The following is a 19,250-nucleotide window of genomic DNA, read 5'->3' as shown; positions in this document are numbered from 1 at the left end:
TTTCCCTCAGAAACCAGGCACATGGCAATACGCCTCCAAGGAGGCCAACAGGATGTAGATGAACCAGAGGGAGAGGAAGAGGAGGAAGGTGATGAGCTTGGCTGTCCGTGGGCCCCCGAGCTCTCCACCTGACACGCTGGAGCGGCGGCGGTACAGCAGCACCAGCACAACCAGCAGTGCCATGATGGTGAAGAGGGTGACGGAGAAGGCCAGGGAACCCGGGTGTACCTTGAACACCTTTCCTTTGGTCTGCCAGTAAACAGCGGCGATGGTCCACGCCACCCCGATGCCCAGGAACACATTCACTGCGTTACTGCCCGTCACGTTTCCGATGGAGGCGTCAGCATATTGGTCCTGGATGGCAGCCACTTTACTTGCAAATGTATCTGTAAAAGACATAGATATCAATTATAATATAATAGTATTAATTATATTCTAATATTACTGGTAGTGATCAGTGGTGTACACTGACTCTGACAGGGACAGAATTCTCTTAAGGCCCCCAGTTACAGCCCATCTCTACCAGGGACCTTTGAACAAAAATGAGGTATTTAAGTTCTTGCAACATGAAATTAAACAACTTTCAAATGTCCCTCTGAGTCACAAAAGATGCCACACAATTTAAAGTAAAATTCAGACACAGTGAAAGCTGGTGGTTAACAGTGCTATGGCTAATGGCTTTAGATTTTAAATTTTTAAATAATTTTATCATTTTGGAACAGCAACAGTAGGGAGAGATTAGTAACACAGATGTCCAGCCAGACTCAAACCAGGCACATTGTGATTCTCAGCATAACTTGTCTGCCAGCTTGAAGGATTGCGTGAAGCTCATTGACTGATTGTGTGGGGCTTACTGAGCTAAAACCTGCCAAAACCTCATTTTCATGCTCTTGTTTGTTCCTACGTGTGGCAGTGTTTAGGGTCATAAGGAAATAGAAATCAATTGGGCTGCATGGAAAGAATAACAAGTGAACCAGTGTTTGTCTTTGTTTACAGCTCGTAAACGTTCAAGACTAGAGCTCTGGAGAGAATTTCTCTGAAAGCACAGGTGGAGGCTTTGTGTTCCCAAGCAGCTGTTTCTACAGCACAGACAGGTTACCCAGAGGAAACCCAGGATAAGTGCGGTGTTAGAGATGGTAGACAGCACACATGCCCACCTGGAACAGAGGTACCGAGGGCTACGAACACCACAGCAGTGACTGAGTCTTTGAGGCCGATGGTGCAGCCGAAATGAGATGCCAAGTCCCCGGTCACAGCTGTTAGAATGCCAATGAGGGAAATGGACACAAAGAAGCAGGCCCAGCCATTCCAGTACTCAGTGGGGGGGACAAAGGCGAAGAGGACTTTCCAGAAAACTGTCAGGAAGTGCATAATGTAATCAAAGCAAGATGGCAAGCGCTCCTCTCCGCTCTCCTCTTCATCATCATCACCTGGCAAAAACACAAAAGAGATGCGTGGTTTGCAGAACACAGGCACAGAATTGCTGCAACTGCAGTATAATCCAGCCGGGACTGTACTAACCCCCAACACACTGAGGCCGGCCCTGTGACAAATATGTGGGTGCTAACCTTTTCAAATCATTACATTAAACCTGTAAATATACAGTCGCTATGACTCAGTGATGGTGACATACTTATTGGCAGGAAGCATACTTTCTATTTCTATATACATTCTCTGTGTGTAGCTGAGTGACCTCGACCAGAGAGAACCAGAGAAAAAAGAGCATATTAACAAAGTGACACATTTCTGTTGTGAAGGCCAACTATTAGCACAGATGCATATGCACATGTGCATTACCAAGTCAAATGCAAGGTTTTTGAGTTCAACATGCCATGTTGACATAAATTCTTCAGGCTGGCCACTTTAGTGAGCCACATAAGGATTTCACTGAGTCATTTATTTTTAATAAACTCAATAACAAGTAGGCAGCAATTAGCACAGAATTGCCAGGATATATCAAAACAGGCTTTCACTCATTATCTGCCTAATTAGGCTTTTTAAAATTCAGCCAATGGCAAATTGTAGCATTTGGGATTTTTTTAAGGAGGTATCTAAAATGCAGTACAAAACAAAACAGCAGAAACAGCGAGGCTGGTGAGCGGCAGCAGGTGGGCCAGATCCAGCCTGCAGGCTCAATCTTCCACAGGTCTGGTCTCAAAGCGATGAACAGATGAGACATTTTAGAGCACCACGACTCACCTGCGCTTACAGTGACGGCACTGACAAACTGCTCTCTCCAGCTGCTGCTCCCCACCACCAGAGCCAGGTTCGTCTTCTTGATCAGCTTGTCCACTGTGCTCTGCACACAGACCAAAAGATGAACAGCACAGGTTGGTGGTAGCCGTTTTTCTGTTTACATGTATTATTTTATCTCCATTTTACCTCTCCTATGACACTAGTCACTTATATGGTAAATTAAACTGGAATTGACTGTCTCTCCTCCCACTGTAGTGCACAGTGAGTCACCAAAAGGGATGTGGATCTTTGCCAGCCTAAAGCTGCTTTACAGCAATGCAAAAATGCAGCCACAATGAATCAGGAAATCATACTGCAGACCTGAATATCAATAATATCATGTAAAAAGTAGAATGGTTTTAAGGAGTACACATCACCAATTTCATACATGAAGATCAGTTTGCTCAGTTACTGCATGAGTTTTTCTTCATGGGTTTTTCTTCTGTGGCTCTTGACCATTTACAAGTCTGATGAATGAACTCTAATACCCTATAGACAGAGTCTAATGAAACACACTCTCAGCGTGTATTAAGGGAAACGTAGGATGCAGCATTAACTGGGGGTTCTTTCAGGATATTTCAGTCTCCCCTGCATCAGTTTTGATCTTTGTATGTTCCTTTCTGTCTTGTCATGTCATTTTATGGCAGTCTAAGACAGCACCGGTTTAGTACCCCTTTAAAGCTGTGTTACATTTATATTACACAAATTTCTCAACTTATTTTGTTATTAAAGGTGAAGGAGATGACAAGTGACTTACTCTACTGGCAGAACCATTAGTTGCATGCATAAAGCTAATAATTTATCACTCATTCCAGGTCAGATTAAACTTTAATGTCCAATACTTGTACTCAAAATAATATGAAATGACAGAAAGCAGGAGGTGCTGGTGGAGAAATATTGTTGTTTTTTGTCAGTAATAACCATGAACAAACCGAAAGTAAAAAACAACTTGCTGGGAAATAATTCAGACAGAGTCCAAATACAGAACTGATTATTAAGCGAACAGGTAAATCTAAATTCTGGGGTTCATCAGCTCTAGTTTGCTTATGAGATGTTCTAAAACAAACAAAAACAATACAATACCATGTGGTTTTTGCGTAAATGCAGTTTATTTGAATTACCTTGAATTCATAGGACTCCTCAATTACCACCTCCAGCTTAGTGTGCTCTCCCAGACAGGGGCAGCCCATCTTTGACACATCCTCAGGTCCCACCGCTGTCTTATTGTCATTAGTGTCTCCTGCAGCAGAGGAACAAGTGTGTAACCACCAGCCAGTATTTAGGAGGAATTTTATTACTAAATACGATACAGTAAAAAAGCAAAAGGGTGTTTTAAAATAACACACAAATGTTTATTTCATTGGCCTTATACCTTGAAATGTGAGAATTTGTGTTAATTAATATACCTTAAGAATTTAGGTAGAATATAGGAGATAGTGGATGCGGACTAAAATCTATTTTAAGCCATAAAATAATGAGAAAAATGACTCTATTGCTTGCTCATGCAGATGTGTCCTTAACTCACCGTGTCTTTGTCCCACCTCCAGCAGGATGGGTTCCTCCAACACGATGGTAAAAGTTTTGTTCTTCTCATACTCTTCATCATCGATGATCTTCACATTCAGCAGCTTCCTAAAAGTAAAAGAGCCAAAGAAGAGGGAACCAATGAAAGGTGGATGAATTAATTAATTCATTCATTTATTTTGTTTTATTTGGAAAATAAAAGCAGCTGTCTAATGAGCTAACCTGCAGTAAGCCTTTGTTACCTAAAATTACAAAAACATCACAGGCAACCAGCAAACGCAAATAAGATAATGCTTATGCTTCTTTCCAAATTCACATAAAGCCAGTGTAGCCAAGAGGTTGACTGCCTACACAATGAATCATGAATCAGAGCTGTTAGATAAGGAGATGGCAGCTCAGTATTTTAACAAACTAATATCCTGTAGTGCAGAACAGAACACTATGCACAATATTGAAGCATAAAATGTTTTTTTTCCAGCAGCCCACAAGAGGGCGGACTCCTTCTACAACATTAAATCCATTAGAGTACCAGTATAGTGGAATAACCCACACTCTTCCCACACACACAAGTTATAAGTCATAGGAAATTGATTTATTATTGTCTTGTTGTCTGAGGAATTTAAGCACTGCCTAAGAATGCATGCACATTAAAACAAACTCTTAAGACTTATTTAGAAATACAGTGGTACAATATGTGACCGACATATTTTAGTCAGCCTGCCTCATTCTCTTACACTGTCACAGTGAGTCTTTCTCTCCCTCTCCCTCCATCTCCCTAATGATATGTGGGTGGCTGTCTATTTCTGTCTACACACTCAGGATTCGACAACATGCAGGCAGAGCTTTTGCTTGCAGAAGAGAAGAAGTTTATTTTAAACATGAATCATACGTCATCGACTGTCTAACATCAGGTTAAGTCATGGCAGGAGGAGCAGAGGGAATTGCAGCGCCGCCTAAAGTGGAAACCAAAGCGCTTATTGTTTAAACAAGAGGTTATTTCAAGGGTGACGTGTACAGGAACATACTGAGCATCATGGAGAGGCCTTAAAATAAAATCAAATGCTTAGTTGGTATTAACTGTATTCACAGTATCTGCAATTTGATATTACATCACTCTTAGGGCAAATACTGTTAGTCCTGCTACGTAAATCAAGATGTACAGGATATTTCCATAGATGTGTAATACATCCTGGATGTAACTGCTCTGGATCAGAAAGAAAGAAAGGTAATGGTACGCCATGGACAGGTCAGTAGTCTAACACAAGGCTGATACAGACAAGCCCTTACACCTATGGGCAGTCACCAGGTAACCAAACCTGCAAGTCTTTGGACTATGGGAGGAAGGTGAAGTACCACGAGAGAACCCAATCAGTATCTGCAAAAACAGAAAAGCCCTGGTTTGCAGGTTTAAACCCAGACCCTTTTTGCTGTGAGGTGACAGTACTAACTGCTGCACATTCAGCCATGTTTAGACTTTATTTGACATTTTCAGCTAATTTGCATGAATAATAAGTTAACCTGGTTGCACCATAAATGTAACAAATGAGCAATATCTGGTTCAAAAAATAATCAAAAAGCCTCAATCCAACCAGTCCCTTGGTCAGGGTACATGAGCATTGCAGACTAAATAAATACAGAAGCTTAAATTCTGGATATGTTTTGAATCGATACAAATCAATGTGCATCAAGTGTAACCTCACAACAATGTGGAATTCATGGGTAGTGCACAGTGCTCTATAAAGCACAATTCAAAACACCAGACTAGTTACTGTTGAATGACCTAATTACCTCCTTTGTGCAATTACATTGTGGAACACAATGGTATAAAAAAAAATGCAATTCCCTGTCTAGAGCCAGTGTTTGGTTTGTCCATTCTAGGCTACTGTAGAAACATGGTAGTGCAACATGGCTGCCTCTCTGGAAGGAGACCTGCTCCCTATATAGATTTAAAGGTCTCACTGTAAGATTGAGAAAATGCAGCAGTTCATATTTTCCAGTGATTACAATACAATATCATTTCTGTTACTAGATCATACTAAATATTACGCACTGAACATTCAATTGGGTTTCTCAGATTTCATACATCTGTTTGGTTTGAGGTTTGGCCTAGTTCGCTGGTGATCTGGTAGCTAATAAACTAACAAAGTGCTTAAATCTAGACTGACACCTGTACACAAACAAAGTGCTGCCATACAACCTCAAGATGATGAGACTCCAGCAAGTCTCTGACCTGACTAATTATATTTCTATCATACAGGCTCCTGTCTCCTTACATATGAGTTTAAATCACCACCACCATAGCAGAACCAAGTTCTATTTTGTGAGCTCCTTATCTCTGTAGTTCATTGACACAGTTAAACTCTATTAAGACTGTAAAGCTATTGCCTGTTAAATATCAGATTTCTGTGTATCGACTCTCTCTTCATTCCTCAGATAGCTTCTGTGAAGTTAAAGTGGCTACCATGCCATGCTATATTATCTGTCACACAGAAACATCGAGGACAGACTGATCTCTGAAGACTGATCACTGTTCCACATGAAACAAACTGCTGCATGTGTGGAATACCTTGCAGACTGCAGAAAGGCTGGATGACTATAAAACTGTAGAGGGCATGTCACATTTTCAAATACTTTGTCTGTAAATGAATTATCTGGATTAACATGGATTAACCTGAGAAAAGAGAATATCAGCTGGGGTCCTCAGGCTGGTATGACTCTGTGACTGAGACTGTCAGCACTAGAAAGGAGGCAATTTAAATATCTCTTTTTTATTTTTTCAATTTTTTTCTGTTTGGAGTTTCCCTCTCCTCCACATTCTCTGTTGGTTTGGTAAGGATGCTCCAGTTTCCTCCCACAGTCAAAAGACATATAGAGTGGAGACTCCTCGCTGCTACAGGCAGCCTGGGTGATTTTATGCCTCTGTGTTCAACCTGGGAGAGAATCTCTGCTCTCTCCCCTCTGCATGCTGCAATAGGCTCCAGCCCTCTAGAGACCCTGACAAAAATGAAGCCAAGGGACAATAAGTGAACACATTTATGCATTACAGTATGTCAAATGCCTATGGCTGAGAGGGGCACTGCATTCACTTAAAGAACCATGGATCAAACTAGGGTGCAGTGCTGAAGTGTCCTTGAGCAATAATCTCAATTTCTACCAGCTCCAGAGAAACTGCAGTGTAGCTGAATATAAACACAAAGCTGCAGCATTGTGAAGAAATATGTTTTCCAATCTACAGCACATAAAATATGAACATTATTTTGGCTCCTCATTAATGTGTTCCTTGGTTATTATGTGCAGCATATTTTTATGGAAAATGAGAAAACGAGGGATTGTGACACTGATAATGATGGATACTCCAACCTTTGATAATGTGTATATGGCAAAACAACAGAGGACTGCTTAAAGCCATCTGAATGAATGAGTACAGGAAATGATGAGTGAGATGAAGAAAAATTCAACATATAAAACAAAGGCCTGTGCTTTAATTAGGCATGGTGGTAACATCAGCATGTTAACATGCTTGTACAGAAAATGCTAACAGGCTCATGTTTGGCAAGTATAATGTTTACCATGTTGAGTGTAGTTAATTTAGTGTCTTAAAATACTAACACAAAACCACAACAAATAGCATGAAGAATGAAAGTTGACCTGATACTGATGCTAGAATATTCATTCATTCATTCATTCATTCATTCATAATGCTTTATTTAGTGTTATACTACTCTGTAACCATGCAGTGTAGGGGGTTATGGGTAAGCACTGTTCACTGACAGTCACAGACAAGCCGACATGCACATCTCCAAAACCTTAGCTACATGTCTTCTGTGCATACCAATAGGCTGATTCCACTTCCTGTTGGGAGGCAAAACACCATTTTAAATTACCTATTAATTTAAGGGGACATTAATGTTTGTACCAAATTTCATGGTAATCCATTTGATATTTGTTAAGCTTCTTCATTCAAAACCACAAATGTCATGGTTGCACTGGAGAAAAGTCATAACATCAAAGCTGTAAGGAGTCATTATCTGGGAACCATGGATGCTTGTAAAACATGGCAACCCATCCAATAATTGACAGTCACAACTTCATCCAAGTTGGTGTGATCTACTCATCCATGCTAATGTACTGTAGCTAGAAGGTGTAGCCTCATCCTGAATAAAAAAAATAAAAAGAACCTCATTCAAATTCTCACTGCTGTGTTGAACTGTATCACAGACATTCATCTCGCAACACAAGAGGCAGGTCCATGAGCAAGTTGAGGAGTCAGAGCTAATGCAGACATGTCTGGAATAACAGCAGGACTGAGAAAACTTTTTCAACAACCAGAAAAATTAAAATTTCCATAGAGAAAGGAACATTAGTGAGTTCTATGGACATGGACGAAACCAAGTTACAATCAGAAAGGAACCAGTGGATGGTGTTAGAATTTGTCAACCTCAGGATCTCGAGTTAAAGAAGTGGAACAGAGGCCATGAAGTCGTGACTTTGACCCTATATCATGACACACAGTAATGAGATGAAAACGCAAGAATGGATGATCAACAACACGAAACCTCATATTATTGCTGCTTGAATGAAACACACCTTATCTTGTTGTTGTACCTTGATGAGTCTACAGAGGAAGCAAACACCTAACACCTCCATATGTGTTACCAACCCTGATTCTACAGCTCCTTTTATCCAGGTTTGTCAGAAAGTTCAGGATGTTACTGACTACGTTGGGCATGCGAAATAAAGACTATCATAGTATAGATTTCCCCTTTTCAGAAATGATCCCTCCATCCCTTTTATCTTAGCTTATGTAACTGCCCCCATTACCCACCTCAGCCTCCACTAGTGTATAGTGCCACACATTTGGGGGTGCTAACAAAAACCAATACAAGAGAAAGCTACACACAAACATCAAAGAGCCGATGCAGATTTTCCTTCAAGCCATAAACACAGAATGTAAAATGGTTCTCTATATCAGCCTGTCAATTTGGCTCAGAGGTTTGTGTCTGTACATCATAATCTATTTACTGCAGTGCAGAATGTAGAAGATAAATCATTATTTAACTGCACGCCTAGATTTTAAACCATTCCTGCTGGCGTTATGTTAAAAGCTTAAAAATGTGGCTCCCTCCTTCTTTTGCTCCTCTGCATACTCAAACATTGGCTGGGACAGGCAGACACACAAAGAAAGAGACACTTTAACAAATACAGACACACACAAAGACACAGGGGTGCCTGGAGGACTGCTGCTGAGTGTCAGCTCTTTGTCCTGAATGCCCAGAGAAACACTTGAGTAAGAAAAGCCAGCTCTCGTTGAAGGATGAACTATGGCAGCCTTACTGAGCAGTAAGGAGCACTGATATACATTTAACACGGAGCATGTGCAAGCTGATCTACTCAGCGACAAAAATACACACATAGATACATGCCAGCAAATCTGAATTGTTCTAAAGCAAACCCACATCAATGGGGTTTCACCTGCATCTTTTAACAGGATTGACTGAACAGTCCAAATTAAACAACCTCATAAAAAATTCAGTCTGACTTGAGCATCTGAGCAGCATAAAACAGGAACAAAATGTGAGCTTGCTAGAAGACATCTGTTCAACTGGGGAGCTCTGGCTCGATGGTGCCACACCAGCTTTGATAAATACCTTTACAGTAACAGATAGAGAGGATCGCGGCCCCATTTCTACAAGGACTTTCTCTAACAGTAGTCAGATCTTTTTACCGATGATCACAGTATTCCTGCATTCGCATTGAAGTTCTTGGTTGCTATTCAAAGAAGCACTGGAGCAGCTGCACACAGCTTTGGCATTTCCTGTTGTATTCAGGTTTTCCTTTCATCAGTTTTATGGTTAACAGACTGGTGCAAACTGCCCTTCCTCTCCTGTTGCACGGTAACTGTCGCAGGAATTCATGACTCCAGAAAATATAAAGCATGCAAATGTTTGTGTCATTATCAGCTTGCTACAGTGTAATGACCAGAGTCTTGGCTCAGTAGGTGGAAATATTGTCTAATGATCAGCCTCTATTTGAATGCAGATACAAGCTGCCTGCCTCTCATCTCACACTGCTACAGTATGTACTACTGTCTCATTAACTGTAGCTTCTTTGGCTCTCCGAGCTCTGTTGAAAACTTAGGGGACTCATTTAACCCCTCTTCACTCTCTATAATTGCTTTGGATGCTTAAGAAGCTCTTTTTAGTTCCCCTTTGGAGCATCATTTTGTTTGATGTGGGTGTAGTGGATCGAGGCACAGGCACACACCCATGTACACCCTCGAATTGCACACAGAGAAAAGCGAGCAAAAGCACAGATAAATGTGCAACAGCAAACTGACAAACACACAGACAAATATATTTAAATCTCACCTGCACCATGAGGCAAGAAAAGACGAATATCTGCATTCTCTTTGACACCATGTATTCACCTGCATTTCCTCCCACTCAGCCGTCCTACACAATACACCTACACACGAGCCCTGAAATCCTACTCGCACAGTTGGATTCATCTGACACATTTAATCCTTTGTTTGGTCCTCATCATTTTGTGATGAGTTTGATGTGGTTGGGGGCATTTTCAGTTTTGGAGTAAGAAAAACATCACCTCTGTGGATAATTGGCAGATGCATCTCATCATAAAAAAGTGTACTCATCATTCAGCCAACTCATCCACACAACAACTGAAAAACATCACACTTTCACCCTTCCTCCCTGCTCCTTTTTATCTGCCTCTGCTCTATCTATGAATTCTTTTGTTGAAATTATCACAGAAGCTTCATAGCATGTTTCAGTAGCAGCTCAGTTCTCCTCCCCTATTGCTACTGTGTAAGTCAAATGTCTGATTTTCTTTCCTCCACTCTGTTGCTCACACACACTTCCTTTGTTTCATGCAGTGGAGTTTTCAGTGCTATTTAATACAATGAACTCTCATGCAACCTCTATAAAATCTCAAAGGGCTGTGTGTTAATTCTGCAGTCATTCATATAAAACTGCTTCTCTGCATCTTCTTCTCCTTGTTCTTGTTCCTTTACATTTGCCACAATGTTTCATTATCTGCCTTACAATTATATCTTCTTATCCACCCACATCATCGCTCTGAAAGATCTAAACTTCTCAGTGAGCATATCTATGACTCATAAAAATAGTCTTTTTGTCCTTTGGAGTGGATAGACAACCTACAGTAAACTACCAGGACTGTTTAACACATCAACATGTGGGCTGTGACGTCTGATCAAATGATGAGAAGCAACGAGACATTACATCACACACCACTCACATGGTTTCATCATTTTGAAACTCCAGCTTCCCGGACACTTCCTCGTAGTCCTCCCCAGCCTTAGCGGTACCCTCGATGGTGTGGTAAGGCACCGCCACCTTCCCCCTCGCCCCGGACGTCCTGTGAACCTTCACCTGCATGTTGCCGATGCTCTCGCTCACCCTCGTGGAGTTACTCTCAAATGTGAAAATTCCAGCGTGGTCATCGTCGTAGATGGTGACTGTGGCGGTGTGAGCGTTGCCCAGGGCTGCCTTTGGAGGAATGTGGGGGGAGATGCCCACCATGCTGTTGCTGGAGGTGATAGAGCTTGGCTCTAGGATCGAGACCTCAGCTCGGTGCACAATACGTGGGTTACTAAGGCGCACATAGAAGTGCTCGTCCTCTTCAAAAATGTCATCATCAATGACGCCAACAGTAAATTCTTTTGTCGTCTCACCAGGCTTGAAGACCAACGTGCCCTCAGCAAACTCATAGTCCGAGCCCGCATTGGCAGTCCCATCCTCTGTCCGGTAGTCCACCTGTGTGGCACAGCCAAAGAAGGAAGGTTAATTAAATATTTAATGACTGGAGTTATAATAAAATGCTGAATTATTCATGTTTTTATCCCTCAAACTATTAAGGTAGATTTTAAATTGACCTCCAGCATTTACAATATTTCTATCATTAATTTACTGCTTACCTTCACAGTGCAGCCACTTTCTCCTCCATGCCGGCTCACTGACAGCTTTAATGAGCCACAGTTCTCAAAGCACTGGTAATGAGAGGGGTCAAACTGCAGGTAGATGGTGTTGGGATCTTCCTCTTGCCCACTGGCCTCATGACAGCTAACCACCTTCCTGGCCTGGTCAGCAGCATGCTTTTTCAGGATGTTCCCAGCTCCAATCATCATGCGGGTGGCCTGAATGCGATAGAAGGCCCGGCTCTTCTGTTGCTGGACCAGTACTTGGTAGTTTGCCATCTCAATCAGCTGCTCCATGTCCTTCTCTGGGTGCCTCTGTTTTAACTCTTTCAGAGTACGAGCCATCTCCCGTCGGGCCTCTTCCTCTTGATCTTGCTCTGTGGTCATCCCTCCACCTTCTTCCACCCCCTCCATCATCCCATCCAGAGCCTCTTTAGGGTGAGTGTGGGAGTTCACACCCTGGCCGTCCATCTCCAAGTCCATTTTAGTGAACATGGCATCACCCTCTGACTCGATGATAATCCCACGGGTCTTGTCAGCACGGTAACGCTTATGGACATACTTGTAAAAGAGCAGGCGTCTGTCTGCAATCCAGGCTTGCAGCACACAGAGAGGGAAGAAGAGGAAAGTGAGGACAGCCTCCCAAACCTCCACCTCCCCAGGGGAGAAGACAGATAGGATGAGATACAGCCAGATGTAGGCAAACACGCTCCAGGCTGCAGTGACAAAAAACACCCGTAGGTGCTTTATCTTGCGGGTTTCATTTTCTGGCACCACATTGACACAGATAGCGATGATGATGAACATGTTGAATGCAGCACTGCCCACAATGGTGCTGGGACCCAGAGATCCAGCCTCAAAATTATGGCCGACCACTTCAATGACAGACAGCAGAATCTCTGGTGCTGATGAGCCCAGTGCCATCAAGGTCAGGTTGGATACTGTCTCATTCCAGATGCGCACAGTAGTTGTTGTTGTCTCACCATTGGGCTTCTTGATTGTGATCTCCTTTTCCTGTGAGGTGATGACCTCGATAGAAGACATGAAGCGGTCTGCAATGATGGACATGCCAAGGAACATGTATATAAGTGCTGCAAAGTAAACAATGGCTCGCGCCACCTTGTCACCCACTGCAGGGTTTTGGGGGTTCCACATGGGCAACACCACACCATCAGAGCAGTTATCTTCACTGGAACAGTTGCCCGATGTGGTACCAGCATCTTCATGGTTGGCGCTGCCCTGGGAGAAATGAGTGACTCCTGGGAGCAGAACCAGTAGAAGAGAGATGAACGTATATGGGGTGACAGGTGGAGTGCAGTTCAGGATACGTTTGTGCAGTAACATGGTGAGGTGATGATTCTTCAGGTCTTCTGACGTTCAGTCCACGTCACATGTGAAAGTTCAAACCTCTGAGAGACAGGAGGAAAAGAAATTTGCATCGAGGATCAGATCATCACTCTGGTTACATCAGATTTGCATCCTTCAGATTTTTATTCTTTAAGTAACCTCTGCAAGGAAAGTGTTAACATCAGAAAGGTCCTCACAGTCATGCTCTTGTGTATGCTAATGATGTGGGATCCAACTATTAGGCTGATCTGAGTTTGGAAAGCCAAAAATATTGGCACCTACTAAATGCTGAATCACTAGTATTGAACTACCCTGTTGAACTCCCACACATATGATGTGGCCATTATGTGCTAAGCAGCAGTAAAAATGTCACCCTTTCTACCTGTAGTGCTGGGAGAAACACTGACTCAGTTCACCATGTACTGTGAAGTTACATGGGATTCCAAAAATAATCTTCACTGACACTCTGAGTAAAACAAGACGAAAGCAGTAATTCTGAGATCAGACCTAAGATTATTTAAGGAGCAACAACTGTGCAGTATGTCACACAAATTTAGTCTCTATTACACTGTTTAAAGCTTAAGTGAACATTTCAGGGTGTACAGGTCGGTGCTGTCCAGAGGACTCACATCTGCAAGAGCGTGAACAGAGAAAAAAGAAAATAAATGCCCATGTAATGTAATGTAGTGCATCCTAATTACAACTTTAAGGCCATCTCTGTGTCAAAAATAGGTTGCCTACCTACAGCAAAGAGATGAGACACAGCTTGATGTACAGCACATGCTCTCATTGACATGCAGCAGAGAAGAGCTGTAATCTCTAGTCTGAACCTCATAACAGAAGGGCACAGTTTCCATCAAGGCTATACAAGGTGAAGCAGCATGGCACAGCTGTAGTAATTAAGTTTTTTGTTACCTTATGAATAAGTGACAAACATATTGTATTTGTGCAGCCACAGCTTTATGCATTTACTCTGCACCTGTGTGTTGATTAGATTGGGGTGAAATCAGCAAGATCAGCACCATGGACAGAGACTCCAGCTACACGGCCATCCCATATTTAACAAAAACATGGCAGAAACCCCTGAGAGAGAGTCTGAAGCTTTTAAAGCTTTGAGAATAATCCCCCTGAAGTCCACAATATTTGAGCCAATTCATATGCAAGACTGCGTATGAATTATTTAGAAAGGGGTACCAGGGCACTGTCACATGATATCATTGATTCCTTCAACAACAATAAAAATAATTTAATATCGCTTTCCTCTAGCAAGCAATGCTGTACAAATTTTGAGTGGGTGACGTTTCTATGGCAAAATGAGCTCTCCAGCTGGTGGGGATGCAGGAATAAAACACGTTTTTTGACAATATTACAGAATGAAGACAGCAGATGTCTTTTTTACTGGTCTCATCTGTTGTTCACCAACATGCATTCCCCACTGAGATCACCAGGTAGCAACAAGCTAACAAGGTAACTTGGTATTAGTGGTAATCCCTGAAGAATACAGGATTTTTTTAGTGAACACAGCTCTAAGGCTGAAAGTTTTTCACCTCACTTTGAAATTTTGAGTCTTACCAAAGATAGATTCACAGCTACAGGTCCCTGCACTGCTGATTAACATCTGTTCTTCCTTTAAGGAACAATCTCAGTTCAGCTACCAACGATCTTCTGTTTCATGCAGTTATTCATATAGTCGGCTGTGACTCCAAAATTAACCAAATGTTTAAAAAACATGTCTGACTTGAATAAAATGTTCATGATTTAATCCCCAAATGTGTTCCTGTTGGGCAAGCAGAGGTCTCTGCTTGACAAGGAAACACTTGTACACAATGGAGTCACATTTTGATGCCAGCACTTTTTTTTTGTGAGAGAAGGTGTATTTCTTTTTTTCAAATGGTGTCAGTCTAATGAGACTCCTCATAACTGTCATTTGTAGTATCCTGGGAATCAAAAGTCCTAACAATGACAAACACAAGGAAAATGAAAGAGAAAAGTCCTGTAGACAGAAGAGGAGGCTGGCTGTTAGCACACACCAACCTGTGTTGAACAAAAAACACAACCAATAAGCTGAAATCTAGAAAAGAGTCCAGGTCCTGCAGGTGTGAGCTTCAGGTTGATGGGAAACCCCAAAGTGCATACTCAGGTATCAGCCTTGTTTTGGTAAATATTTCCCCCGTTTTGAATAAATCTAAGTAACTGCATTACTCACCTGGGTGCAGTTGTCAGCGAGCCAGCTCAGTGTGGAAGTTGTAGCCTCAGGAGATGAACTTGTCTTTCATATTGCTCTGTGGAAAGATGGGTTATCTTAAATTAACCGATTGTAAGGAGAGTTTTAATGCCACAGCGAAACAAGCCGGACATCAGGGAGTTTTAAGAGCCAGATGTGTAGGCCAGTAGATTTAGCAAATGGAATAAAAAAAAAATATATATCACTGTTGCAGAACAAATGCGACTCAAAATGTGAAGTTACAAATGGATTCTGAGACAACTCGATTATTGGAAATTATAGACGCAGGAAAAAGCGGTTATCCCATTAGCAGGCTGTTCACGGGGGGCAAATAGACTGGTCCGTTTGGTGCGCACAGCAGTCCCACAGATACTCCCAGAAATCCCTGGACCCTGGTCACAGCGCGGCTACCCTGCACCAGCACAACAGAAGAAGACAGCCCGTGTGCCAAGCACATCAGCAGGCTGGTGTAATGGTGCTGGCTTGTTGCGCTGGTGTCTTGGATATGACGCGTAGCTTTCTACGGTGCTTCTTCGCTATTTTTCCCTGACAGGTAAACCCTAACCTCAGCAAACTTAACACTGTCGGATTAGTTCCCTTTATTCCCCTCGTCCCACGCCGCCGACACGCAAACCTAAGCAATTGTTCAAAAAACCACGATGCGTTTTCAGGTTTATCCTCTCCGGCTACGTGCGCTTGTTGATGCATAAAATAATAAATTAATTTAAGGTCTCTGTCTTCATTCGTCCCGCTTGTACCAGTCAGAAATTCTTCAAAACTGTCTATTGGTAAAAGCCTTTAAGGGTGTTTTTTTTAAAGTGGGTGAAAAAAAATTCCCTTGCTTCTCTGGATAACGCACAGAACCAAACAGGACTGCACATGAGAGTAGGCGTGAATGAATGGTGAATGATTGAGAGGACAAACCACACATGTACACGGATCAGGACAAGATGAATATCGAGGAGAGGGATGGTGGCAGACGAGAAAGAGTGGTGTGTGGTGCTATGCAAATGGAAGTCTTGTCTTACTCTTGCGGTGGGCAGCACTGGCACAAGAAACGATGAGCGGCAAGGAAAAGCAGTAACACTGCAGAAACAGGGGAGGAGACGTTCAGAAACAGCGCTACACGCACGGCTGGTCCTCCTGACTGCGCATCAGAAGTGCAGGATAAATGACCATTTGACTCCTAAATCCTCTAATTCGCTCATTATCGCCGTCACTCATCGGCGCAGATGCAGCTGTAAGCAAAAGGCTACACATCCGCAGTTCGGTTTGAGACTCTTTTGTGGGTTGGAGGTTTGGTTTTTAGTTCAGTCTGGATGGTTATAGACAGAAATGCACTAGAGAAAAAAATGCACTCCTAAAGCTTTAACTGCACATACTTACACGTTTTACTCTGAAAGCATTTCTGCTTTGTGAATTCATGATACACATTATTATGAAACAAGTAGAAGACAAGAACAGGACCCAAACAAAAGTATAAGCTACCCTTTAGAAAATAGAAGGATAAAAGTGTGTCAGCCAGTTTCAGCAGCCTCATCCATACTGCTGATAAAGATTCTTGGACTCGGAGAAATGAAGAGGCAACTTTGCCATACTTTCCTCTAGTCAGTCTCTTTGTGTGTCTGCTGTGGCTCCTACAGCTTGTTCTAGTCTGACAAGACAACCCTGATGATGCCACAGTGATGGCATTGAGGTTTGTTGAGTTGCTTCACTTGAGACAAATACTTGACAGAAAATCTGTTGTAAACGGAAGAGATGAAAATTGAAAGATGAAGGCAAAGATCTATTGAAAGATGCTCCTGAGTTGCATTATGGGAATTGTAGGACCCAATGGTTTTGGCATTTTAACTGTATTTATGTCCAGTCAGGATATCCAGGAGTAGTCTCCAGAGTAATTAACCAAAAAACATTAATCTGTATTGTCAGACTTGACTACAATAACTAAACTACACTATGCAGTATTAAACTGTTTGAGCTAAACTACACCTTTCACATTATCCTAATGTTAGAATGCTAATATGTCCACAGGTAAATGTAAATGTATATTAACATTTACAATCATTCAATATAAGCATTTAGCATGTGACATTAATCACATTCGTTTCAAACTATGCTGGCTCTTTAGTCGTTTCTTTCAACATTATACAACTGGACCTGATGATCTGTCAGTAGTTCACCAGCCCTGTGGGTGCAGTCATCTACTAGCAGCACCTACTAGCTGTGAATTCTGTTGGACTACAGTGTGACAAAGCAACACTGGAATCCCTCTAGCCTCATTGCTAGCAAAGCAAAAAAAAAATATATATATAGCTTTCGTTTAGATAAAATTCATTTAGGTTTTATTGGTGGATGATTGCCTGTAATAATGGTGGAATGGAGGCTGTAGATTACCCACCTGAAGGGATGATCATGGAAAAACCTCAGAGAGAAATAAAAGAGATTAGACTGAGATCTCGAGGGCAGAAAGCAACAAAGGAGGAGAAACATCCTAAATACTATAAGAAGAAACAGCAGTGAAATGTTCTGCTCCTGCAGAGCAGACTCATATTATAACCACAAACTGAAACTTGAGGAATAAGCGAGTATAGATAATAGATGGATGGATGAAACTTGTGTTGGGTTATTTGTGTAGATGCTTCACTTAAATAGATCATTTAACTCACTTAAATTGCTTCCTATTCCAACACATAACTATCAAAAAGGTCATGGTCACCTAAAACCTTCTTTAACTTAACCAACTCTTAAAAAGTATATGTATAAGTATCACTCTAGATATTTCATTTAACATAGTCATAATCAGACAGTGATACTATGTCGTGTCCATAGATTAAGAGTTCAGTATGCTTATTATAACCCCTAGCATGGATGAGTCTTTAATAACGTCACCACCTATTCTTCATGTGATCACTGACATTCAGCACCACGGACTGTGCCGACTGGAACCCAGCTGGAAATGACAACAAACCTAAGAAAGGCCTGAAGTATAAAAAATGATAAAAGGGATTCATTTGAGTTCACTTACCTTGGCAAATGTGATGACCTCTCTTGTTTCATTATTCATGAGGGAAAGGTTTCTTCGATGTTAAAGATGTTTTAGGGGGCAGCATGAACGTCCAACAATTATCGTCCCCAGTTTTCTGCTATAGGAGAAATTCATGATGTTGTAGCCAGAAGAAGTGAGTCGTTGTCTATAAAGCAGCTACTTGGCCTGCTGTGATTTCTCCTCCTGCACCCTGTGGCCATGGACTCTGATACATTTTGTTGGGTTGCTCTTTGCATCAATAAAATAACATTGTTAAAAATGAATGTGTTTTCTCTCACTGACTGATACAGTCTGGTCATTTGGAAAAAACCTTTGGAAGTGATAAACATGTTTAAAAACAACTTCTCCTTACAGTGTTTGATGGTTTTTCATAATAAGGGTTTGGCTTCTTATGGATTTGGCAATATTCTCAAAATTCAAGTTCATTTTTTTAAGTGATACATAAACAATCACTATTCAAACCTAAGGAAGGCATAAAATGTCTACATTCCCCTGAAAACCCCTTTGCTTTCAAACACTTTCTTATTTTTTAAGTTAGTAACAGCCTCCTGGTGGGATGGAAATTAAATGTAATTATGAAAGTAATTACTATTTGTCTGGTGGAGTCCATAGGGTTCACTGTGGTGGTTGTTATTTTTAGAGAGACAGGAGCTGAAATGTATTTATTATTAACGCACGTTGTGATAATATGCATGGCGTTAGAGTTCCTCAGCCTCAGTAAAACGTGCTCAGGTTTTTTAGTGTTGTCTGGTTTTTTTCCAACTTATTGCACACCATTTTTTTATGTTGAAAAAAAAAAAGTCAAGCATTGTAACAGAGGAGACATCCGTTTTCTATAAAACAGTATAATTCCCCAAATTTCAAAACCATAAGTAGTGGTACCAAAGAGAGGCCACTGCACAACAACACTGACAAGAGAA

The 19,250-nt window shown here is 41.6% G+C and overlaps 1 protein-coding gene across 8 annotated transcripts; it reads right to left on the bottom strand.

The window, feature by feature from the left end:
• Positions 1-6: 6 nt before the first annotated feature.
• On the bottom strand, positions 7-13,057 carry slc8a4a (solute carrier family 8 member 4a). Of its 8 annotated transcripts, none has more exons than XM_026328309.1 (7): positions 11,714-13,057; positions 11,035-11,552; positions 3,761-3,867; positions 3,357-3,475; positions 2,200-2,299; positions 1,158-1,430; positions 7-386 (listed from the first exon to the last, which is right to left on the bottom strand). In XM_026328309.1, the coding sequence occupies exons 1-7, from the start codon at positions 13,055-13,057 to the stop codon at positions 7-9; spliced, it is 2,841 nt and encodes a 946-aa protein (XP_026184094.1). The 8 variants fall into 8 exon arrangements, with proteins under 8 accessions (XP_026184094.1, XP_026184095.1, XP_026184098.1 ...); XM_026328310.1 differs by having other exon boundaries at positions 3,357-3,500; positions 3,726-3,867; positions 11,714-12,889; XM_026328313.1 differs by having other exon boundaries at positions 3,357-3,470; positions 3,729-3,867; positions 11,714-12,889.
• Positions 13,058-19,250: the final 6,193 nt, after the last annotated feature.

This window comes from Mastacembelus armatus, chromosome 14, assembly GCF_900324485.2.
Source record: "Mastacembelus armatus chromosome 14, fMasArm1.2, whole genome shotgun sequence".
Lineage (NCBI taxonomy): Eukaryota > Metazoa > Chordata > Actinopteri > Synbranchiformes > Mastacembelidae > Mastacembelus > Mastacembelus armatus.
This window is presented reverse-complemented; position numbering and strand designations above follow the sequence as displayed.

What these genes read in the sequence shown, in the direction of transcription:
- slc8a4a (XM_026328309.1), bottom strand. Translation starts at nt 13,057, where the DNA reads ATGTTACTGCACAAACGTATCCTGAACTGCACTCCACCTGTCACCCCA. An exon ending in TTTCAAAATGATGAAACCAT is followed by an intron (nt 3,868 to 11,034) that starts GTGAGTGGTGTG and finishes TTTTACTTTTAG; the next exon opens with GAAGCTGCTGAATGTGAAGA. An exon ending in TGCCGTCACTGTAAGCGCAG is followed by an intron (nt 1,431 to 2,199) that starts GTGAGTCGTGGT and finishes TGTTTTTGCCAG; the next exon opens with GTGATGATGATGAAGAGGAG.